Here is a 23,581-nt window from a genome sequence, read left to right as displayed (position 1 = left end):
CTCTATAAATAAAATTTATTTACTTACTTACACAAATAATAACAGATGGTGCCAGGCCCAGTTCATGGGGGGGGGGCTGAAAGTGAACTGAATGCTTTACTAATTCCTCAATGTCTCCCGTTGTTGTGCACCTCATTTTCCTTTCCCCTACCTTCGGAAACTTTTATTTGGGGGGGTGAATGTTTGTTACCCAGAACCAGACCCTGATCATGCCTTTGTGTTTGCTCTGCCGCTACATTCACTAGCGTATTAAATACGTGACATTCCTGCAAATAAATTGCATGCTGTGTGGACAAATGTTGGAGCATATTGGAGGGATTTCCCCCCTTTGAAGAAATGGAAGCTTTGCAAGTGTTACTAGTGGCCCTGGTGTCATCTTTTTGCATGAAATATAGCCATACTTTGGAGGATTTCTGTCTCGACGCCATGTTGGCTATATTCTGAACCAAAACAATGCAGCGTGTGTGTGACGTCATCACACATGCGCAACGAAGGCGGAATTGATGAGCAGAATTGTTAATCAGGCAGGTAAACAATTCCAAGGAATTGAGCTACTTGATTCCCATCCTTATCCATGAGTTTTGAAGAACTTTGCATCATGTAGTGTGATATTTTTTGTCTTGAAAAACCTGATGTATACAATTAGATACATACAATACACAGATAATCCACCAGGGGGAAGGAATTCGTTCATCAGAGGCCTTTCCAGTGACACTACAAGACTGTCATTAATGAGGAAGGAGGAAGAACTTTGACAATTTTGAAAAGGAATTATCAATTTGTTAGACATTTTGTGTTATATTAAGTTTTTGTTTGTTCAAAACTAATAATATTTGAGCATTGAGACCCGATGTATCAAATATGACACAAAATTGAAACTCATACATGGAAATTGATATTTGGAAAAGAAAAGTTGGGGGTTGTTCAGAAGGACCAATAAAGGCTCCAGTTTCAAAGAACTGGAATTTTCTGTCAATGATTGAATGGTTCAGGCTTTACAGGGTTAAATCCTCACTGATCTGCAGTACAAACCCATCTGTACTTTGTTGCTTCCCACGTCTGTAAACACCTGTATGATCCATCGGAGGTGGACGGCGGGTTTATCTTCGTCTCCTACACAGATCCGTCCTCCTCGTTCGCCCACTCTCACTCCTCCGAAAACACACCGACAGCAGCAGAAATCTCACTGTGATGAAACGGCACACACTGGCTGTTCACAATGCACCACAAACCAGACGCCAGCCCTCGCCTTTAACCGGCCAAAACACTGTCAATTTACAGAAAAGTAACTGAAAATTCACACAAAAGCTGCAACATCCCATCAGTTTGCACGCTGTTGACTTCAAACTACAATTAAACACACACACACACGGTAGCCACAGCAGAGCGTGATGCTGTTGCCATGGTTACCCAGGACTGTGTTTTTCCTCCCCCTGTCCGCCCGGCGACTGATTAGGCGATGGAAGTTAGCAGCCGTCACCATGGCGATGCAGCACCTGTTACAAATTGCTCCATTTGTCATCCCTGAAAGATTTTTATCACGACTGTCGGCAATGAAAATAAATACATAAATAAATAGAAATACCTGCTGAGCGAGACGGTGGGAAAATGAGCATCAGTGTTTCCTCTGATGTCCACCAGGGGCTGATGGGAAACAACTTCTGTCTGCACACTCTGGGTCTTGTTCTTTTCTGCAACTGTTTTAGCTGCTTCTGTTCAAGAAATAGAAGAAGAAACAGATTTTAGTCATAAAGGACAAAACATTTATGATTCACCAAACTGACAGACTGTGGAGGAGCAATCACCTTAAAGTATCTATCCCCATGTAAGTTTACGACATAGAAGAAATAAATCTCCATAAATTGCATCACACTGTAATGCCAGGGGTGTCAAACTCATTTTAGTTAAGGGGCCACATTCAGCCAAATACGATCTGAAGTGGGCCACACCAGTAAAATAATATAAATAATAGGTTAAGAACTTTTTGAGTGACAAAAGTAAATTCATTACATCTACGAATTGTACTTGAACATAATATGAACAACCTGAAAATTCTTTACTAAAATAAGTTCAATGTTAAGAAACTTAGTTTATCATTTATTCATGTAAATCACAACTTAGAGATCACAGTGGATCTACAAATATACGAAACATTAAATAACAAGGAGAGTATTATTAAAATTCCACATACTTCTCTAAATACATTTCAGATATTCTTATTTTTTGTAAAAGGCTAGTCTGTAAATGTAAACATTTTTGTGTAATTTTACTTTTTTTACACTAAAACAAAGACAAATTTACAGTTTTCATTATTTATAGGTTATTATGATAGTATTTTACTGGTCTGATCCACTGTAGAATGAAATGACTTAAAATGCTTTTAACATCCTTGATTGTTCATATCTTCAGTGTAATTTTTGCATTTCACGAAGTCATCCCAGGGGCCAGACTGAACCCTTTGGCGGGCCAGATTTGGCCCCTAGGCTGCATGTTTGACAGCTGTGCTGAATGCGATCAGTCACTATCAAAGAACAAAATAAGACCATTAAGTTATGTGCTGTCTCATTACGTCTTCAATCACCATTCTTGCTTGATCAATTACTGCATATAATTAATTACTGTATGAAACCAGATCAATTTATTTGTAAAGCACATTAATGACAAGCAAGTACACCTCTGCTAAAGTCAAATTAAATTAAAGGGGTCATATTTTGCTAAACCCACTTTTATTAGTCTGTGGTTCATTTCTTTGTGTATTTGGACCCTAATAGTTCATACAGTTTGAATTTGAACCCTCCAGGTGCTGCAAAACTATATTTATATTCATTTTGACAAAAATCCCGTGGATTTTTACAACCCATTTTAATTCCTGCTTAATTTGTTACATCTAAAGCTAGCTACATCATGAGATTTGCACATATAAGGTCCAGACTTCCGACGAACATTTCTTTGAGTACGACATAATTATCAGCAGCAGCGGTTGTAGTCCATACTGAAAATATCTCCAAACTTCGAGCCAGTTGCCTAAAATGTTCAGTCGTTGGTTGAACAGGACGGAGTAGCACAGCCAACAACCTGGAGGGGGCGGGGCCTGAAGTGGTTCATTTGCATTTAAAGGGCCACCGCTCCAAACTAGGGGTGTAAGAAAATATTGGTTCCGTAATATATTGTGATATTTCACAATGCTGTATTGATATTAAAAAGTACTGTGTCTATATTTTTAGGTATATATTCAAATAGAGATATGGCGGAAGTTCATGCTTTTCTTTATTTTTTGGGGGGGATCCTGTAAGCTCTTTTATTTCTATATTCACATGTATATTTTGCTCTGTTTGTACTAAAAAAGTAGCATTGTGATATTGCAGGTCGTGCATGTAGTGTTTTTTTATACTAATAACACTGTTTTGTTAAATAAAGGTTATTTCAGTCATCCTAAAAGCACTTTCTACTGTCTGAGAGAGGCAGATGTTCATTTATTTGTTGGGATCGCACAAAAATATTATAATGTTGGATGATTCAGGGACTGTACACTATGCATTCTTTTCACGACTAATAGAATATGAACATTTGAGCAGGATCTGAAACTGTAATTAATGTCTGTAAACATAATTTCATTTATTCATTTATTAGTATTATTTGTAAAAACATTTAGTTTTTTACAGAGGAAAGTTTTGTGATATAGTATTAAATCCTGTTCTGATCAAATAAAAATCTGTTTAGTATTTGGCCATATTTCAGGTATAATTAAATTTTTCCAGGAAATATTCTCTTAGAAGAAGAAACAAAACAAACTAAAAATATTGCCCTGTTAACAGTATCGTGGTATATCGTATCGTGGTCCTGGTATTGTGATTTGTATCGTATTGCCAGATTCTTACCAATATACACCCTTACTCCAAACCACCTCTCTGGTGTCATTACTCAGAAAAAGGGTCGAAGATGGACCTGTGGAGTTGAATTAATGAAGAATTCAGACCCAAGCATAGCATTTACAGTTTATGGAGACCACAGGGAAATGCTGGAAAATGAAGAATTCCATTTAAAAAGGACAAATATCAGTCCTTTAAAACCAATAAAAGAAATTACATTTCAGGTGCACAAAAAGAAAAGATATGCTTTTAGTCAAGAACAAAGAGTAAAAAAGACATTTACCATATCCATCTATATAGGATGTATCACCACACAAGATCAATCAATATGTCAGATATCAGCTTTTTTTTAGCCCCCAATATCAGTATTAGCCCCAAAAGTCCCATATTGGTCGGACTCTAATATGCTCAAACATTTTTGTCTAGATCATTCTGTGTCCGTGTTACAGCGTCTTATTTTTAGTGTGTATGTGTTGTTGCTTCTTTTACCTTGTCTTTGTGTCTTAATGTATCAATCGCACTGTCGTCAAATGTCTTTTACATGGTTGAGCCTTCAAAGATCAATCCCTGTGTAATATCAGTCACCACAGAAGATCAAATACTGATGGATTATGTTTTTATGTTGTGTCTTTTCTGTCTTCAGTGTGTAATATCAATCACTGTAGAAGCTTGAACAGGGGTGTCAAACATGCGTCCCGGGGGCCAAAACCGGCCCGCCAAAGGTTCCCATCTGGCCCGTGGGATGACTTTGTGAAGTGCAGAAGATATTAACAGTCAAGGGCATCAAACTCAAAAATAACAGTATAATAACCTAAAAATAATGACTCCAAATGTTCCTCTTGGTTTAATGTGGAAAAAATAATATATCATACCTCTAAATAATGGCAACACCATTTTTTTCCTCTTTGATTTATTGCAAAGAACATTAAATTTTGATATCCTTTAATAATAAAATGTCAATAATCTGAACAAATGTGAGCAACCTGAAATGTCTAAAGAAAAATAAGTGTAATTTTAACAATATTCTGCCTATTTTGTGCCTTGGTGGATCTGATCTGTAATGCACACGTGGAAATCATAAGTTGAGGCATAATATTGATCAAATTTTTCTCATTATTTCTTCTTATTTTTCTTCAGAAATTTCAGTTTTTTTCAGGTTATTCACATCTTTTTTTGTTTAGATAGTTTGTAAAATGTAAACGATTTCATAATTTAATGTTATTTTTTGCTTATAAAAAATTTGGAGTTGACATTATTTTCGGCTATTATGCTATTATTTGACTGGTCCGGCCCACTGGAGGTCAAACTAGGCTGAATGTGGCCCCTGAAAGAAAATGAGTTTGACACCCGTGCTCTAGAACTTCCCTGTGTGTCAGTTCTATTTATGCACTTTAACATATATAAAATACTCATTCTGACCCTTTGACCAATGCGGCCTGAACCGGTTGTTTTTTATTTCCCTTTTATAAAAACACAATGAAGAAGAATAAGTTCAATGACGAAGCTCTGACCTCTGCTGAGCTCTGTAACTTGTGAGAACTTTGTACATTTTTCTGATTTTACGGCGATGGTTCTTCAAAGGCTTGGGTCTGGTCAGCCGTGATGGCTTTTCATAGTGAGAGTGACACCTCTGAGGTCTGCGTCATATTTTCCATCAAATCTAATTACTTTTTTAGGTTTTCACACATTTTTCCGAGGCGGCTGCAGCGGCTGCCTGCAGGGACTCTGGGATTTAATTTCTTGCATTATAAAGGAGAACATGCTGCTGTGTGTGTCCCAGGTGTGTGTGTGTGTGTGTGTGTGTGTGTGTGGCTTTTCACTTCTTTATTTTTTTATTTTTTTCTCTTAACGATGAATCAGCTCAAAATGGCCTCCAATTAATCTGTAAATAATAAGTGATGATAAACACCGGGTTTAGGGATTAATTCTCCTGCAGGTCGGACAGAGACGAGTTGGAGCTGCATTTTAAGAAAGTAAAAGACGCCTCACTGCTGCACAAACCGAAGCTGCTCGGAATAAAAATGTCGGAGAGGACTGTTGTTGAAATATTAAACAGGGAGGGAGGTGAAACTTTAACTCCGCTGACTCAGCAAATCCTCTGCGGACGTCCTGCAGTCGATTCGTTAGGTCTGATCCGCATGGAACCAGACAGGATTAGGCCGACGAAAACACCTACGGGTTCGAACCACAACATGACAAACAAACAACAGACGCCATTTGGATTATTTCCATTATAAGGGTAATTGGTTCAGTCTAGGGGTGTAAAACATGCAGTCTGCAGGCCAAAACCGGCCACAACTAAGGTTATAATCTGGCAACTGGGATGAATTTACAAAGTTTAAAAATTACACTGAAGGTAATAACAGTCAAAGGTCGAACTGGTTTTAGTTCAGGTTCCACATTCAGACCAATATGACCTCATGTACAATAATAATACAACAACCTACAATTAATGACTCCGAATTGTCTTTTTGGTTAAATGTAAAAAAAATATATATATATGCCTAGGGATGTAACAATATGAAAATTTCATATCATGGTTATTGTAACCAAAATTATCACGGTTATTGTTATTATCACAATGTTGAAATTGTGCTCAAAATGTTCAAAAAGTACTTTTACACACACTGAAGTAATTTAACCAAGTTGTATTTTGAAAAAAAACAACAACAAAATCCCCAAATAAAATAAGTGGCACAATGCACTTTCTCTTGGCAGAAACATTCAAATATTAACCCTTAGTGGTCTGAGCCTATTTTGTCTGTTTTTCAGTACTTTTGATTTTGCCTTTATATACTATTTACAGAAATGTTCATTAAACCCATGTTTGGTATCTGTTTTTTCAGCACAACTTCATCTATATCATCTGTCTATTATTTTTTACTTTAACCTACTATATCAACACAAAAGGACAGAAAACACACACAAAAAAAAAAAATCCAATTTGAAAAATGTATATAATTTATTGCATAAATGACACAAAGATGCTTAACAAACCTTTTCAAAGACTTTAAAAGTGAATATTGATTCCAAATATTAGGTATATAAAATTAAAATGGTAATTAATTAAAACTGTACTCAAATATTTGACATAAAAGCAGATCTTTACATGGGCATTTTACCGCGGTTTATCGTAATACAGGTAATCGCTACATCCCTAATTATGCCTATAAATAATGACACATTTGAACAAATATGAACCTAAAATGACTAAACAAAATTAAGTGCAATTTTAACAATATTCTGCCTGTTACTAAATGTTTTGTGCCTTTGTAGATCTGATCCATAATGCACATGTATAAAGGATTAGGCAGAAAATTATTAAAATTGCACTTTTTTTTTATTACAGTTTTTTCAGGTTATTCGCATTTTGTTTGGATAGTTTGTTGATATAAATATTTAAATAATGTAATAGGGTTTTTTTTGGCACTAAAACATAGAATTTGGAGTTGTCATTATTTACAGGTTTTTATGTTATTATTTTACTGGTCCGGCCCTCTGTAGATCAAATTGGGCTGAATATGGAACCTGAACTAAAATGAGTTTGACACCCCTGGTTTAGTCACTTCAAACCCCATTTCCAGAAAAGAAGTTTCCAAAACACAATAAATAAATAAAATCTGACTCGTTTATTCATGTGATGCTTTATTTAACCCTTAAAGACCCAAAGAATCTACTGATGTAAACTGTTTAATACCTGCTGATCCACTAATCCTATCAATCCATGTAAATAATCGGTGTAAAATAGTTTGTCATCTTTTCATGGTCATCAGATATGACCCATTTGGATGTTCAGAGGCTCCGTAGTTACCGTGGAAACACCGTCATCTTCCACAACATTGATTCACCTGTAAAACCCATGGAGTTGGATCAATGACAGTGGAGGGAGACACTTGTTTTATGTTCAGTTAATAATAGATTTTGCTGAAAATTCACTTTTTTTTCAGTTTTCTCTGTCAACATAGCAGCAGAAGCAGACAACCTTGGAAATTCTAGATAGTATTGATACTTGAGAGAACATACCTGTGAGGTACAGGGACACTGGTCCTATTTTTATATTTAATATTTTAGTCATTTTTGAGCAGAGGAAACTGAAATATAACCTTTGAGAAGATACACTTTTGGTGATTCTTACGGCTTCTAAAACTTCAGCAGCAGAACCGTCCACGGTGGTCCCCGTTCTAGTCACTTTGTCCTTATATTTTCAAATGGAGATGGATCCTGGATGGATGGAAACAGGACCCTGACACTGTTAAAGCAGAAGTTGAGATCAGGTCAGGCTTCATCCTGCAGAAATAAGCATGGAGTTAACATGATCACCAATGCAACCCCAGACTGTCACAGATGCTGCTTTTGTATTTTAGGCCGATGACGGTCTGGATTTTAATTTTTTTTTTTATCATCTTTAGAAAAAAGGACCCAACATGGATCTTTTTATCTTCTGTAAATGGAGAAAGAACCACATTTTTTGTAATTTTGCATTGAGAAAATGTATTTTTAGACCTGTTGATTCTCTCGTGAACTTTTCTGGAAATGGAGTTTGTGGTCACTGTTTTTTTTTCTACTTGTTCGATGGTTATTGAACATTCTTAGATTGTGTATTATCTCAAAATAAGTAGTTTCAATGCGTCGCCCTCAGCTTTTGGAAATCATCAATGAATTTGCTATTCTTCAGATAAAATAATCATCACACCTGTGTCGTGTTTCAGGGATGATTCATTTTTTAACCAATCGAATTTTTCCATCTGCTTTAAAATCATTTGAGTCCATCTGGTTTTGTTCATTCTATAAATAAACTAACGTTCATTTCTCGGCGCTTAATGAAGTAAAGTTTCCCTGAAATATGTTTTTGGTTTTTGGACGCCAACAGAGACAGGCTGAAAAAACCTCCAAGAAAATGTCTTTAATCTGTGCGTGGGAAGCAAACGAGCAGTTTTTTAGAACAATCTGTTAAAAACAACCAGCGCCCACAGTCCGTCCAAACGACGGCTGCCACGATGACGACAACAATGAGGAATAAGATTGAATACTGACACAGAATACTGCACAGAACACCGCACAACTATGGCACAAATACCGCACAACTACTGCCCAGATTGCTGCACAAATCCCGCATAAATATCGCACAGAATACCGCACAGATTACCGCACAAATACTGCACAACTACTGCACAACTACTGCACAAATACTGCACAAATACCACACAGAATACTGCACAAATATCGCACAACTACTGCACAAATAATGCACAAATAATGCACAACTACTGCACAAATGCCACACAGAATGCCGCACAAATACTGCACAAATACCACACAGAATACTGCACAACTACCACACAACTACAGCACAAATACCACACAGAATATCGCACAAATGTTGCACAGAATACCATACAACTACCGCACAACTACCACACAAATACTGCACAACTACCACACAAATACAGCACAACTACTACACAAATACCGCACAGAATACTATACAAATACTACAAATATATGCAAGTTCTGGAGTAATTCTACTTTAATAAAGATGTTTCTTATAGTTGATCTCAGATTATACTGGTAATCAGAGGTCGCGTTAACCGAAAATATTCCGTCATTGACGGATTTTTTAAAAGAATGACGGAAAATTCTGAAGGCCGTCCGTCATTTTGACAGATTCAAATACTGAGGGTGATCTACTGCTAACCTCTCCTGCTCGGCTCGTCCGACCGTAGTCAGCGAGCACAGGACAGATTTCCTCCAGGGCCGATGTCGGGTTAACTCTCTTGCCAGTAGTGGAAGACAGCAGCTTTTATTTATGCACAGTATATCGATGTTTGTACACTTTTTCCTTCTGTCCTCTGATACACTCATACTCAAAACTGCCGCTCCCTCACCTTGCTCGACCACTCACACCATACGCACGCGCCACACACCGCTCTCGCACTTAAAGGAACACACACACACACCAGTCTCATACTACCAAAGAAAGTTTTCACACAACACTGTGAACAGAACCTGTTTGCAGAATCGCTGGTCTGTCTGTCTCTTAACAAGGCATCAAACATTCCATAACAGCCTCCTACCTGTATAGAACCAACAGCACCACTGTTCACAACTACACTGAATACAACAGCGGTACTGCAGTCACATGACTCACCTTTAGTCCACCTGTAGTAGACCCCCTGTCCAGTTAGTCCACCTGTAGTAGACCCCCTGTCCAGTTAGTCCACCTGTAGTAGACCCCCTGTCCAATTGGTGCCAGTGTGAACATTAATCAGTCAGTGTCCAGTCTTGGGTCATTGTTTAGCTGACTTTAGCCAAAATTAGATGCTACTATGCTAGCGCAAACTGTGAAGACAGCCGAGTCTCCTTAGTTATTTTAGAAAGCCCAGTTAAATCCGATGTCATTAATAAACGCGGTGAAAAAAGAGGGACGGATGCGGTTGGAGGATGACGGAAAAGCAAGGAATACGCCAGTGGCATTCGGTGTGCTATATGTACGCATTTTCTACCTTTCATGTGTTATTTGATGGCATGTCAATTTGTGCGTAGATCTCTGGTTCATATAACCTGAACCCTAACCCTCAGTGTATAACACACCAATTAAAAGTGGCGTATATAATTATGCGAGTCGTGATATCATGTTGGTTTATCAGCCAGCAGCAACTACAGTTGCTGCATCGTTGAAATGTTTTTGAACATTAAATACTACTAAATATATCTCTTTATCATTAAAAAATAAAAATTTGAAATGACGGATAATAATATGTTATGACGGAATTTTTACGACCCTGTCCGTCAAAATGACGGACAATAAAAATGTCTAGCGCAACCTCTGCTGGTAATAGAAATTAAACAGTCCTTAAAATAAATTCTTTTACAGCAATAATTACATGGTACAAAGTCTGTCTAAAGGCTTCACATTTAGTGCAAATATCATATAACTGTGTACAACAGATGGAAACAGCATCTGCCTTCTTTCTAAGCTTTAATTTACAGAGTGTAGGTTCACTCTTCTATCATATTTATGTGTCTGTTTTAATTGTGCTTCTTTTTCTTTTTTTTTGCTCTGTTCCATATGTAGCTCAGCCTAAGTTCTGATTCTATTCTTTTAACCCATAAAGACCCAAACAGCCACTGGCAACAAAAGCATCTACTGATCTAAACTGTTTATTAACTTCTGAACCACTAATGCTGTTAATACATGTAAATAATTGGTGTAAAATACAGTTCTTCGTCTTTTCATGTTCATCAGATATGACCCATTTGGACGTTCAGAGGCTCCGTAGTGAATGTGGAAACTTCTTCATCTTCTACAACACTGATTCACCACTAAAACCCATAGAGTTGGATTAATGACAGTGGATGAACACACTGGGTTTATGATCAGTTAATGATATATTTGCTGAAAAAGTTACTTTACTAATAACCCTCTAATTTAAACTGAACTTTTATAAAGATGTACATGATCAGTGAATTAAATATAGGAAAAGACATGATTTACACTGAAAAAATGCTAAATACAACGGATTATATTATAATAAAAGGTGATAAATCACTTAAGAAAAGATATATGTAGCAAAAAAATGATTTTGGAACTGCAACAGAAGAAGCACTGAGTCTTCATGGTTTAAACACAATGGGAACCCAGAGCTGAGGTCCATTTATCTTCTCTAACGTACGACTTGGATGATGTATCTAAGTAGTTTCACAGTTTGCAGTTAGAAAAGTGTCAGAGTTTCTCAACACAGTGAGTGAATGGAGTACAAGAGGTTTGGAACTGAGCCTTAAAATGACATATTTACCATTTTCCATTTTTCCAGTGTTTTAATTCACAGGTTTGTTGCTTGTGGTGCATATCTGCCAACAAATGGTACAAACTATAAGCTCAGTTCGTTCGTGTAAGGATTCAGTGGTTGTACTGCGTAATGAACCGTTAGACTAAAGGTGTCAAACATGTGGCCCATGGGCTTTAACCGGCCCGCTGAAGGGTCTAATCCGGTCCATGAGATGAATTTGGGAAAGTTACACAGATGATATAAACAATTAAGGATGTAAAAGTCATTTAGTTCAGGTTCCACATTCAGACCAATATGATCTAAAGTGGGTCAGAACCAGTAAAATACTATCATAATAACCTAGAAATAATGACAACTCCAAGCTTTCCTCATGGTACAATGTTGTTTATTGTATCAAGTGTGAATTGTTTGTTTGTTTTTGCTTATTATTATTATTATTGTTGTTATTATTATTACTTGCATACTTATATTACTTATTATATATTGTTGTTACGACTACTATTTCTGTTGTCTCCCATTCTAATTTTTACTTTCTAATGTGCAGTTGCCTGTTTTTTCACTACTGTTTTTATAGTTATTGTTACTATTTCTTTTTAATATTTCTTATTTGTGTACACTTGGTGTTGTGCTGCTACTGGGCCCTTAATATTCTGAGGGATCAATAAAGTTCTATCTAATCTAATTAGAATTACATTCACAAACTATCGTTTCACAAAAAATGTGAATAACCTATGAACAATCAGAAACTCCTTAAGAAAAAAAAGTGCAGTTTTAATCTAAATCTATCTAAATGTATTTGTTTCTGTCTTTTTCTCAACAGCTTTTCAGGCTCCGCCTCTTTTCTGCTCCAAACACAATGCTTTGCTCTGATTGGATGGCAGACGTGGCTCCTCTGAACTGACCAATCGTCTGCGTACCATCATGGCCGACGACCTGTACAGCACCACGTTTTCCGCCTCTGAGTCCAACTTCCCGTCGTCGTCGTCATCCTCGGCGTCCGCCCACTTCCTGACTCTGGAGCAGCGGGCGGCCTTCGTCTTTGTCCTCATCCTCTTCATCTTCCTGGGCCTGCTGATCGTGCGGTGCTTCCGGATCCTCCTGGACCCGTACCGCAGCATGCCGTCCTCCACCTGGACAGACTACATGGAGAAGGACACCTTCGACTACCGGATTTCCTGACAGGCAGCCTGAGAGGCAGCAACCCTGACAATAAACAGGTCCAACTGAGGCGTCGCTGGTTCTGAACGCAGAAAAACCAAACCGCATTTCACCCATAAGAAGAAACGAACAGGAAACAAACAGGAATGGGATGGGAGATGTTTACATTCAGGACAAGTCATTCAACAAGTAATCTGGTATTAACCCTTTAACCCCTGAGACGTTATTTCAGTGAGTTATTTCAGGTTCAGTGGTTTTGCTTTACTGTGTGTTTTAAGGTCAAAACAGGGTAAAATAACAGAAAAAGAGAAAGAGAGGAATTGAAATTTGACAGGTTGGGACTAAATAAGGTACTCAGAATGTCCGTCAGTAAGAGATTTAGGATGTTGAACATGAACTGTGAACTGGAACACACTGAACAACAACAAGGATTTGAATTTGGGCCCAGTAGTTTTAGTTTTGGGCTTTTTTTTTATTATTTTTTTTTTTATAAATCTGTCCAGCTGGTTGAACTCCAAAAAGCAGTTCCACGGTCAAAACTCGGTAAAAACACAGTAAAGAAAAATAAAGGAACATCACAACGGAGTAAACGACAGTTAAAACAAAAAAACACAAGGAAAACGGTGTAAAAAAGAAAAAAGCCCAAACTGTCTATTTTTATAGGGTGTCAGTCTCACTCACTGCTCTGTGTTTTACCCCCCATCCCTCAGCGGGGGGGAGGTGGGGGTGTACCGAGCATGCTCAGATGTCTATGGAAAGAACTAGGTCTGTTCTATCAGCACGTTTTGAAATTTTTCCTGTTGAGTAAACGGTTGAATTTTTATGAATATTTAAAATAAATCACACATTCAGAATGCTCACAGCAGACACGTCAGGGGTTAAAGTGTTAAAATCTGCCTAGAGTCAGTTTGGTGAAGGTTCACTTTGTGGTTTTTCTGCTTCAGTCTGACGAGGCCTCAGTTTTCCTGGCAGGCGGCGCATCTGGGCAAAAACACACAGAGTCTGATTAAAAGGCACCCGGCTGCTGGAATCACACGACTAAAGACAATCCTTGGACAGCGCCTGGCGTTTCTGAACTCAGCCCGACTTCTCTGTGATTTTGCTCAGATTCTTTTTTTTCCACAGAAACTCCTCCTCTGCAGCTGCTCAGGATTCAGCAGCTTCATGAAGTGACTGTTGAGGTGTGAAAGGTGAGGAGGGTTTTCTGTCCATCAAACCGCCGCCAGGGACCACGTTAGGGTTGCTGTCTCTCACGGGAGAAGATTTGTTCGTCTTTTTTCTTTTTTTTTCTCAGTGTGAACTCTTATCTTTAGACTTTAAGAACTTATTGGTGAAGGATGACCTGTTATTTTGGAGCGGAGGAGGAAGAGGAGGAGGAGGAGGAGGCTGCGCTCAATCGGTTCGACTGCGGAGACGAGACGAGTCGGTTTCAGCGCCTCTCCATCGTCCTGCCAACCGACCGTTGCTAAGTAACTGCTGGTTTCAGTGCCAGCTGATGTCTGAAACGCCGGGCATCTCACCACCACCACCGCGTGGCTCAGCTCTGGCTCGTCTGCAGCCAAATCGCCTCCAATCTGAGGGAAACCAGAGGCCGCAGATGGACGTCTACAGGTTTTTATAACTGTGTCGGAACCTGCCACAGGTGGGTCTGACATCACCAACAGATGACACAAAACCTGTACAGCTGCAGGTAGTAGGGTTTATTTACAGCTGATCTGCACCGCAAAAGCAAAAACGAAATGAGTGAAATATAAAATATTATCTGTCAATAGAACAAGAAAAAGAAAATGAGTAAAGGCAGATGCCAAAAGGTCCTGGATTTGATTAAAAATTTTAATTTAACCAAAGATACTGAGAAAAATGTGTTAAAATGTCAGAAATGTAGCTTCATCAAACTTATACATACCCTGTTAGTGTATTTAGTGCATTTTTTCTGTATTTTAGTTCATCCTAATGTGGTTTTTGTGTATTTTGGTGCATTTTTTGATAATATTTTATAATATTTTAGAGCATTTCATCCTAAAGTATTGTGGAGGTTGGTAGGGTTAAAGAGTCTAGACAGAAGTTTAGATATTTTGGAGTTTTGCTCTTTTATCAAGATTCACAAGACATTCTTAGACTTCAGTTCACAGTGGAAGAGCATGGTGCCATTTCCACGCAACAGCTCAACCAATCAGAGTGCACATACAGTGATAACAGCATGGCTAAGAGGCTATAGATAAGATAAGATAAGATATGCCTTTATTAGTCCCACAAGGGGAAATTTGAGGTTTACAGCAGCAAAGTACAAGAACCCCTCTGTGGCTCCCACGGAACAGGATATGACAGTTTATTATGTGTGTTTTAGAGGGTTTTTTTTTTTTATATGTATCATGTTTGTTGTTTATTTTTGTATGTTTTAGCATATTTTGTTTTAGTTCTTTTTAGTGTGTTTTTTTGTGCATTTTAGTGTATTTTTTTGCATGTTTTAGAATATTTTAGTGCATTTTAGCATATTTTGTGTATTTTAATGTATTTGATATGTGTTTTGGCATGTTTTTTTTTAGTGTATTTTAGTTTATTATAGTCAATTTCAGCGTACTTTAGTGTGTTTTTTGTGCATTTTGGTGTATTTTTTTGCATGTTTTAGAATATTTTAGTGCATTTTAGCATATTTTGTGTATTTTAATGTATTTGATATGTATTTTGGCATGTTTTTTTTAGTGTATTTTAGTTTATTATAGTCAATTTCAGCGTACTTTAGTGTGTTTTTTGTGCATTTTAGTGTATTATTTGCGTATTTTTAAATAATTTTGTACATTTTAGCGTATTTTTGTTTATTTTAGTTCTTTTTAGTGGGTTTTTTGTGCATATTTTTTAATATTTTAGTGCATTTTAGCATATTTTGTGTATTTTAGTATATTTTATGTGTATTTTGGCATGTTTTATTTTAGTATATTTTAGTATCTTTTAGTTCATTGTAGTGCATTTAAGCATATTTTTGTGTGTTTTTTGTGCATTTTGGTGTATTATTTGCGTATTTTTAAATAATTTTGTACATTTTAGCGGATATTTTTGTTTATTTTATTACTTTTTAGTGTGTTTTTTGTGCGTATTAGTGTATTTTTAGCATATTTAAGAATATTTTAGTGCATTTTAGCATATTTTGTGTACTTGAGTGTATTTCATATGTATTTGGGCATGTTTTATTTTAGTCTATTTTAGTGTATTTTAGTTCATTTAAGTGTATTTTAGTGCATTTTTAGGCATTTTAGTGTATTATTTGTGTATTTTAGAATAATCTAGTACATTTTAGCATATTTTTGTATATTTTATATGCATGTTAGTTTATTTTGCATATTTTTTGTGTATTTTGCATACTTCATGTGTATTTTAGCATATTTGTTTGTGTGTTGAGCGTATGTGTGTGTGTCTGTGTTTGTTTATTTTAGCATATTTTTTGTATATTTTAGTGCTTTTTTTTATAATATTCCAGCTTCATCCACCCTGCAGATAGCCTGATATATTGAAGACACAGCCCTTCAGGAATGGAAGTAAAATAAAACTAGAAATAGAGAACATGATCTGCCCGTAGAACAGGAAAATTTCACCTGCCCAGACTCTTAAAGGAAGGGAATATATGGAGTCTCAAAGAAGCAGCAGAGACTTAACCCCGTCTTTCTGCAGGCTGTGGATCTGTGTAGATTCGTCTGAACAGAGCTGAGCTGTTTGTCTGCGTTTTTCTTTCCTGCTGCAGACTCAACTGCAACGGCCTCTTCTTCGTGGTCGGAGGTCTGCTGTCAAATATTCTGAAACACCCCCGAGCAGACAAACCGTCAGAAGCCCGTGAACGGAATCAGAAGGGAATGAGAGTCCAACCCCCCTCCCTCTGGACTTTCACCTGCAGCACTGGCTTCCTGTTTGGATGTGGAAAAACACCCGGATCCGAGCCGCGTTCGGAGCCTCGTTCTGGGTTTTTACAGGCTTCGTCGAAATGAGCATCACCCCACGGCCCTGCTGGGGGCCCCGACCCTCAGGTTGAACCTCCTCCAGCCTCAGCAAGGCAGATCTCCACTCCTCTGTGAGCTTTTAAAAGTATTTGGAAGCTCTCCAGAGGGGTCCTCTGCAGGGGGGGGTGGCCGAACATCCGCCTGCGTTTAACCCATAAAGACCCAGCGCTACTTTAGGGGCAATTCCAAAATAGGTTTTTCTCTCTATTTAACCTTTTGTTACGTCATTTATCACCATTTATTATAACATTATCTGCTATATTTTGTGTTTTTTTTTCAGTGAAATTCAGGTATTTTCCTATATTTAATTCACTGATCATGTAGATGTTCATAACAGCTCAGATTAAAGCTGAGGGTTAATATATCAGAAACAGAAAACTCACTTTTTCAGTCAAATATATCATTAAATAAAGTGTGTCCATCCACTGTCATTGATCCAACTCCATGGGTTTTTCGGGTGAATCAATGTTATAGAAGATGACGGTGTTTCCACGGTAACTACAGAGCCTCTGAACGTCCAAATGGGTCATATCTGATGACCATGAAAAGATGACAAACTGTATTTTACACCAATTATTATCATATATCTATCATATATATCATATCATATATTTATATATAGGATAGGATTAGTGGATCAACAAATATTTAACAGTTATGTCAGTACATGGTTTTGTTTTTTGAGGGTTAACAGAGTAAATACAGGGTTGTGGATGTCATGAAATGATGAACTCACCGCATTTTTCAAGTATTTTGCTCATTTTCTCCTCAGTTTAGAAGTATTTGTTCACTTTTATGCAATTTTCAAGGTTTATTGCTTTATTTTTTCGGCTTATTTTTCAAGTATTTTGCTCATTTTATTCTCTTTTTCTACATTTTATCCTATAAATAATGGAGGTAAAACTGTTTTACACCAATTATTTACATGTATTGATAGGATTAGTGGATAAACACATATTAAACAGTTTAAATCAGTAGATTCTTTGGGTCTTTAAGGGTTAAATAAAGCATCATATGAATAAACAAGTCAGATTTTATTTAGACTTAATTGTGTTTTGGAAGCTATCATCTTTTCTGGAAATGGGCTTTGAAGTGACTACACCAGTGGTGTCAAACTCATTTTAGTTCAGGTTCCACATTCAGCCCAATTTGATCTACAATGGGCCGGACAGTAAAATGATAACATAACTTATAAATAATGACAACTCCAAATTTTTCTCTTTCTTTTAGTGCAAAAAAACCCTCAATAAATCATTTAAGTATTTACATTAACAAACTATCCAAACAACAAATGATGTGAATAACCTGAAATAACTGAAATTTCTTCATTTCTTTCTTAAAATAAGTGCAATTTGAACAATTTTATGCCTCGTCATTTACAGTCGTGGAAAAAATTATTAGACCACCCCTTATTTTTTTTCAATTTCTTGTTCACTTTAATGCCTGGTGCAACTAAAAGTACATTTGTTTGGACAAATATAATGATAACAAAAATAGCTCATAGTAGTTTAATTTCAGAGCTGATATCTATCCATTTTCCATGGGTTTCTTAATAATAACTAAAGTAACTTCAGTTCTTACATCAATATCTGTCATTGCACTGACAAAAACAGTTTTAGTCACGTCTGTTTTAGTCACATGATACACACACGTTAGTACTTGATTGCATAACCATTGTTTTTGATAAATTTTTTTCCCGTGACTTTATATCATCATTTACACGTCAGATCTATTGCTGACAGAACTGCATTTTACACCAGTTATTTACATGTATTGATGGGATTAGTTGATCAACAGGTATTAAACATTTCCATCAATGGATGCTTTTGGTTGCCGGTGGCTCTTTGGGTCTTTATGGGTTAAAAAGGGGAAGAAAAAAAAAATCCTAAAAACAGAAAAGTTTTTTATTTCCTTGGGTTGTATGCAGAGGAGACTGTCGTCCTCTGGTGATTGAACGCAGCGGGATCATCTGAAATCTTCACGATGGACAGACTCTTTGTGTTCTTTTTTATTTTTTATTTTTGCAGTGTATAAAAGATGGAGGTCCCCGCAGACATCACATGTGGAATATAAAGCAGCAGCTGGAGTTGGCAGCACAGCAGGACGTCTGATTGTCGCCTCTGTCGACACAACATCCGAGGATCTCTGAAGAGTTTCATTTCCACGATAATACAGAAGCCTTTAGGAGGAATCCGCCCGTTCTCTACAGCTCAATGCCTCTCATTACAGAGTTATTGGGCTTTTGTCAGTTCTTAATGGAGCTTTTATCAGATTTGTGTCGCCTGCTGTGATTCAAAGAGAGCCATGTTTTCTGTTTTTACTGGAAAGTCAGAGTTTTTTAATGCGACAGATCTGATGTTTGTGGATCAATCAGAGCAGATCAATAGAGTCCACCGACGTCTGCGTCTACGTTTAGGTGTGTTTCATCTCAGATTGGCAATATTTCCCATTGTTTTTTTTTTTTTTTGGTTTTTTTTGTGTTGATGCCCGTGAAGCAGCGTCTTTTCAGTGTAAAGTCCCTCATCTTTAGTTACAATTCAACTACTTTAATAACTAAAAAGAACAGAACATAAACTCAGCACAGTCTGTTCTGTTCACAGTATCAGTAAAATAAAAAAAAAAAAAGACAGGACAAAAAAACTACCATGACATAAATAATTTTATGTTAATGCAGCAATTCTGGACCTATTGCGTTTACGGTATGGCTTATGTAAACTATATGGACAAAAGTATTGGGACACATCATGACTACAGCTGTAAGACGTCCTGTTCATGATGATTTGACATAAAAACATCAATATTTCATTAAAGTTTAATGGCAGATTTTTCCCCCTCAAGAAAGAAGATGGGTAGCAAAAAAAAAAAAAAAACAGTAAATGAGCAGAATAAGCAACAAAATTAATAAAAATGAACACAGGCATTGGAAAAAACAAAAAAAGCATCAAAATGAAACAAAAATGAAAGAAAAGAGAATCATAATGACCAAAATACACACACAAAAAAAGAAAGTAGATGGTTAGTTGTGGTAGAAAATTATTTACAGTCAGAGCACGAAAAATATTTTAGAAATTTAGAAGAACATTTAAATCATAGTCATAGATTAAAAAAAAAAATCAGTGTTTAGGGAAAATCAGTCAAAACCATCTCAGGCATTTTTGAAGCAAAGATAATTTAACCAAACTAACCAATGCAATGATATTTATCCCAATATTAAACTCTATTCTGACATTAGTCTTCATTGTTTTGTATCCCAGAAACACCTGACTTCAACGTGTCCACATATTTTTTGTCCATATAGTGTATGTACATTCACCAAAGTTGTTGAACGGTGTCTCATTACAAAAACAGTGGAATATTGAGGTGTTAAGGGTCAAACTGTCGACACACACAGAAAAAAACTGTTTTTTCTGTGGTTGTCCATCTTCAGCGATGCCCTCGCAGATACAGAGGTACATGTCCACGGTGTTTTATCTGAGCTCACGGGTCCTGACAATGTAATCACAGTGAAATATCCACATGTACCCACTTCCACTGTCTCTGTATCCCCCTGCATGTCCTCCGAGCACAAACACACGACCTGCTGCTCTAGAACGCACATACATGTGGCGGTGGACACGCCCACACTCCCAGCAGCTCACTGCCGACCCCTCCGACCACACCCCCCCACCCCCTCGCCCGCCTTGCCCCCCACCCCACCCCAGCCACTCACTTTTATGTTGTTTTTTTTTTTTTTGTCTTTATGTGTCAAATGCATTTTATCGCCGAACCATAAAAGGAAAGGAAGCGGTTGTTAAAGGTAGAAGGAACAGGAGAAAAGCCTCTCAGAGGAATAAAGACGTCTCGCTCTGTCTTATCTCTTCGGTTTCTGACTCACTCGTCTCATCCAGAAAGAGCTAAAACTCTCATTACTGTGCTGTCAACGGCTGCAGGAGCTGAATAAATCTGCCAACACACTTTTATTTAAGTCGCAGTTATGTGCTTTAAGGCTGCGGACAGGTGTGCACGCGCCTGTCACTTCACCTGCGTTATGGGGACGTAAACCTCCCATACAGGGACGTATAGATACAGATAACCCTACTTTCTGGGGACTGCTAGGCTCTATACCAGGGCACTCAAACTCATTTTCTTTCAGGGGCCACATTCAGCCCGATTTAATCTCCAGTGGGCCGAACCAGTAAAATAATAACATAATAACCTATAGATAATGACAGCTCCAAATTTTTGTCTTTGATTTAGTGCAAAAAACCCATTAACCATTTCATGCATTAATTATGTGAATCTTAGTCAAGATTTTTTTCCTGAGTGTTTTTATTCCTCTTTAGGCATGAAAAAAAACAATGTGATGGAAATTTTTTAATGAACCTGTTTTTCACAGAGTTACAAAAATGTCCACTCAGCTGGACACCATGTGTTTAATTTTTTGAAGCAAAGAAACATGTATTTAAAACGCAATATCAGAAAGTGATAAACTGTGCAGAAACTATAGAATAACAACATTTTAATGTAGCTAATCTGATGTTTTCTCATATGTTAACATACTCTAATACTAGTTATTACTCACTTCATGGAGATAATATGCAAAAAAAAAAAAAAAGCATTTTGTGTAAAAAAAAAAAAAACAAAACAAAAAAACAAAAACCAAAAACTATTAATTACAGTCTAATGACAATTAGCAATTGATTTACACTCAGGCAGATCAGGTTTCTAAAGAACAGGAAAGTGACAGTAATGGTATGAATGTCAGTTTAATTGATGGTGCATAAGTGTCCACTGTGTTGGCTGATATGGAGCTAAAACAACAAAACCCAGGAATATACAAGAGAACAGTTGTTGAATAACTGTCCACTGTGGTGACCACTATATATGAAAGGGTTAAATTATGAAAATACTTACTTTTATAAACTACCCAAACAAAAAAAGATGTGAATAACCTGAAAAAACTGAAATTTCTTAGGAAAAATATGTGCAATTTTAACAACATTATGTCTCAACATCTCATTTCTTCATGTGCAGTATGGATCAGATCTACAAAGACACTAAACACTTCGTAACAGGCAGAAAATTGTTAAAATTGTGCTTAATTTTCTTTAGACATTTCAGGTTGTTCATATTTGTTCAGGTTATTCACATTTTATTGTTACAGGATAGTTTGTAAATGTCAGTATTTTCTGCAGTACCACAAAGACAAAAATTTGAACTTGTCATTATTTATAGGGATAGTGTAATATTATTTTTTTCACATCAAAACAAGAAGAAAATACAGTCATTATTTTTTGTAGGTTATTATGCTATTATTTTACTTTAGATCAAATTGATCTGTATGTGGAAACTGAACTAAAATGAGTTCCACAGCCTTGACTGTGGAATTTTTGCACTTTGCAAATTCATCCCACGGGCCAGATTGGAAAGTTTGGCGGGCCGCATTTGGCCCCCGGGACACATTTTTGAGACCCCTGCTCTATTCACACTAAAGGGACAGTATGTTATTTAGACTTTAGTGTTTTATCGCCGACATCTGGATGAGTTCAGGTTTGGATTAATTTCACATGTGGTTTTAACATCTAAATTTAGGACCATGTGTTGCTATCATTATTTTTTGTAAAACAATAAATTTTAAAAATTCATGGGTAACAGTAATAATTATTATTTTATTGGTCTGACCTGCTTTAGATCAAATTGGGCTGAAAGTGGAGTCTGAACTAAAGTGAGTTTGACAGTCCTGGTTTAGATGTTGTTCTTTGTGAATGCAGCAACAGCTCATTAGTTCACATTTAACACCGTGCGTTAATGGATCTTCTCCAGACCGACAGTGACGGCTTTAATTATTTAAAACACACAAGGACAGATGGAAAACGAATGAAAGCCGTCCACGTGAACGCCAGCCAACATCATTTTCCATCTTTTCCTTTTTCGATCTGTGAATCGACAGCGACGGGATGACAGAGAACGTGTCTGAATCCGTCCAGATGAACCTGACAGAGACAAAGAGAAAAGACGCAGCCAGTCATCAGTTAAAGCTCTGTCAGACCTGAAGAAGAGGCGGGTATTCATTTAGCCCGAGAAAACTGGGAGGAAAATATCAGAAAAAAGAAAACACAGAAGAAATCAGACCACAAACACAGACAGAGTTCTATGAAACAGGCCTTTAACCCTTTAACCCCTGAGACGTTATTTCAGTGAAACGGCTGAATTAGCATCAGTTTCAGGTTCATATGTGCTTGTGTTCCTTTTCTTCAGTGGTTTTGCTTTACTGTGTGTTTTAGGGTCAAAACAGGTGGAACTAGAAAAGCACTCGGACAGACCTCTGCCAAGGCAGATCAGGGAGAACACAATGCAACTTTTGCGTATTCGGTTCAGATTGTTACCGTCTAATCATAGCCTAAAAGATTTAGGATGTTGACCATGAACTGGAACACACTGAACAACAAGTATGTGAATTTGGGCACAGTAGTTTTAGTTTTGGGCTCTTTTTTTTTACTAAATCAGTCCAGATGCTTTTTGGGACCTGGTTAAACTCCAAAAAGCAGTTACACAGGCAACAAAAAAAAAAAAAAAAAAACAATGCGACAAAATGAACAAAAACAGCCAAAGTGGTCAATAAAACAATATGTGACAGGAAGAAAACAAGCCACAAACTGAACAAAATTGAAGACAAAATACTAAAAAAAATAAAATGTAGAAGAATAAATAAGCAACAAAATGAACAAAAACAAATAAAATATTTACAAAATAATAAATAACATGAAAAAAATATGCAAAAAATTTACTAAAATGA

The 23,581-nt window shown here is 36.9% G+C and overlaps 1 protein-coding gene across 1 annotated transcript; it reads left to right on the top strand.

The window, feature by feature from the left end:
- The first annotated feature begins 12,580 nt into the window (after positions 1 to 12,580).
- LOC115428687 (cortexin-3) lies at positions 12,581 to 12,838 on the top strand. The gene has a single exon (XM_030147853.1). It carries the CDS (start codon positions 12,581 to 12,583, stop codon positions 12,836 to 12,838), a length of 258 nt encoding a protein of 85 aa, XP_030003713.1.
- Positions 12,839 to 23,581: the final 10,743 nt, after the last annotated feature.

The sequence above is a fragment of the Sphaeramia orbicularis genome, chromosome 11, assembly GCF_902148855.1.
Source record: "Sphaeramia orbicularis chromosome 11, fSphaOr1.1, whole genome shotgun sequence".
NCBI classification, from domain to species: Eukaryota; Metazoa; Chordata; class Actinopteri; order Kurtiformes; family Apogonidae; genus Sphaeramia; species Sphaeramia orbicularis.
The sequence above is the reverse complement of the archived record's forward strand: the minus strand, read 5'-3'. Positions and strand labels throughout refer to the sequence as shown.

What these genes read in the sequence shown, in the direction of transcription:
- LOC115428687 (XM_030147853.1), top strand. Translation starts at nt 12,581, where the DNA reads ATGGCCGACGACCTGTACAGCACCACGTTTTCCGCCTCTGAGTCCAAC.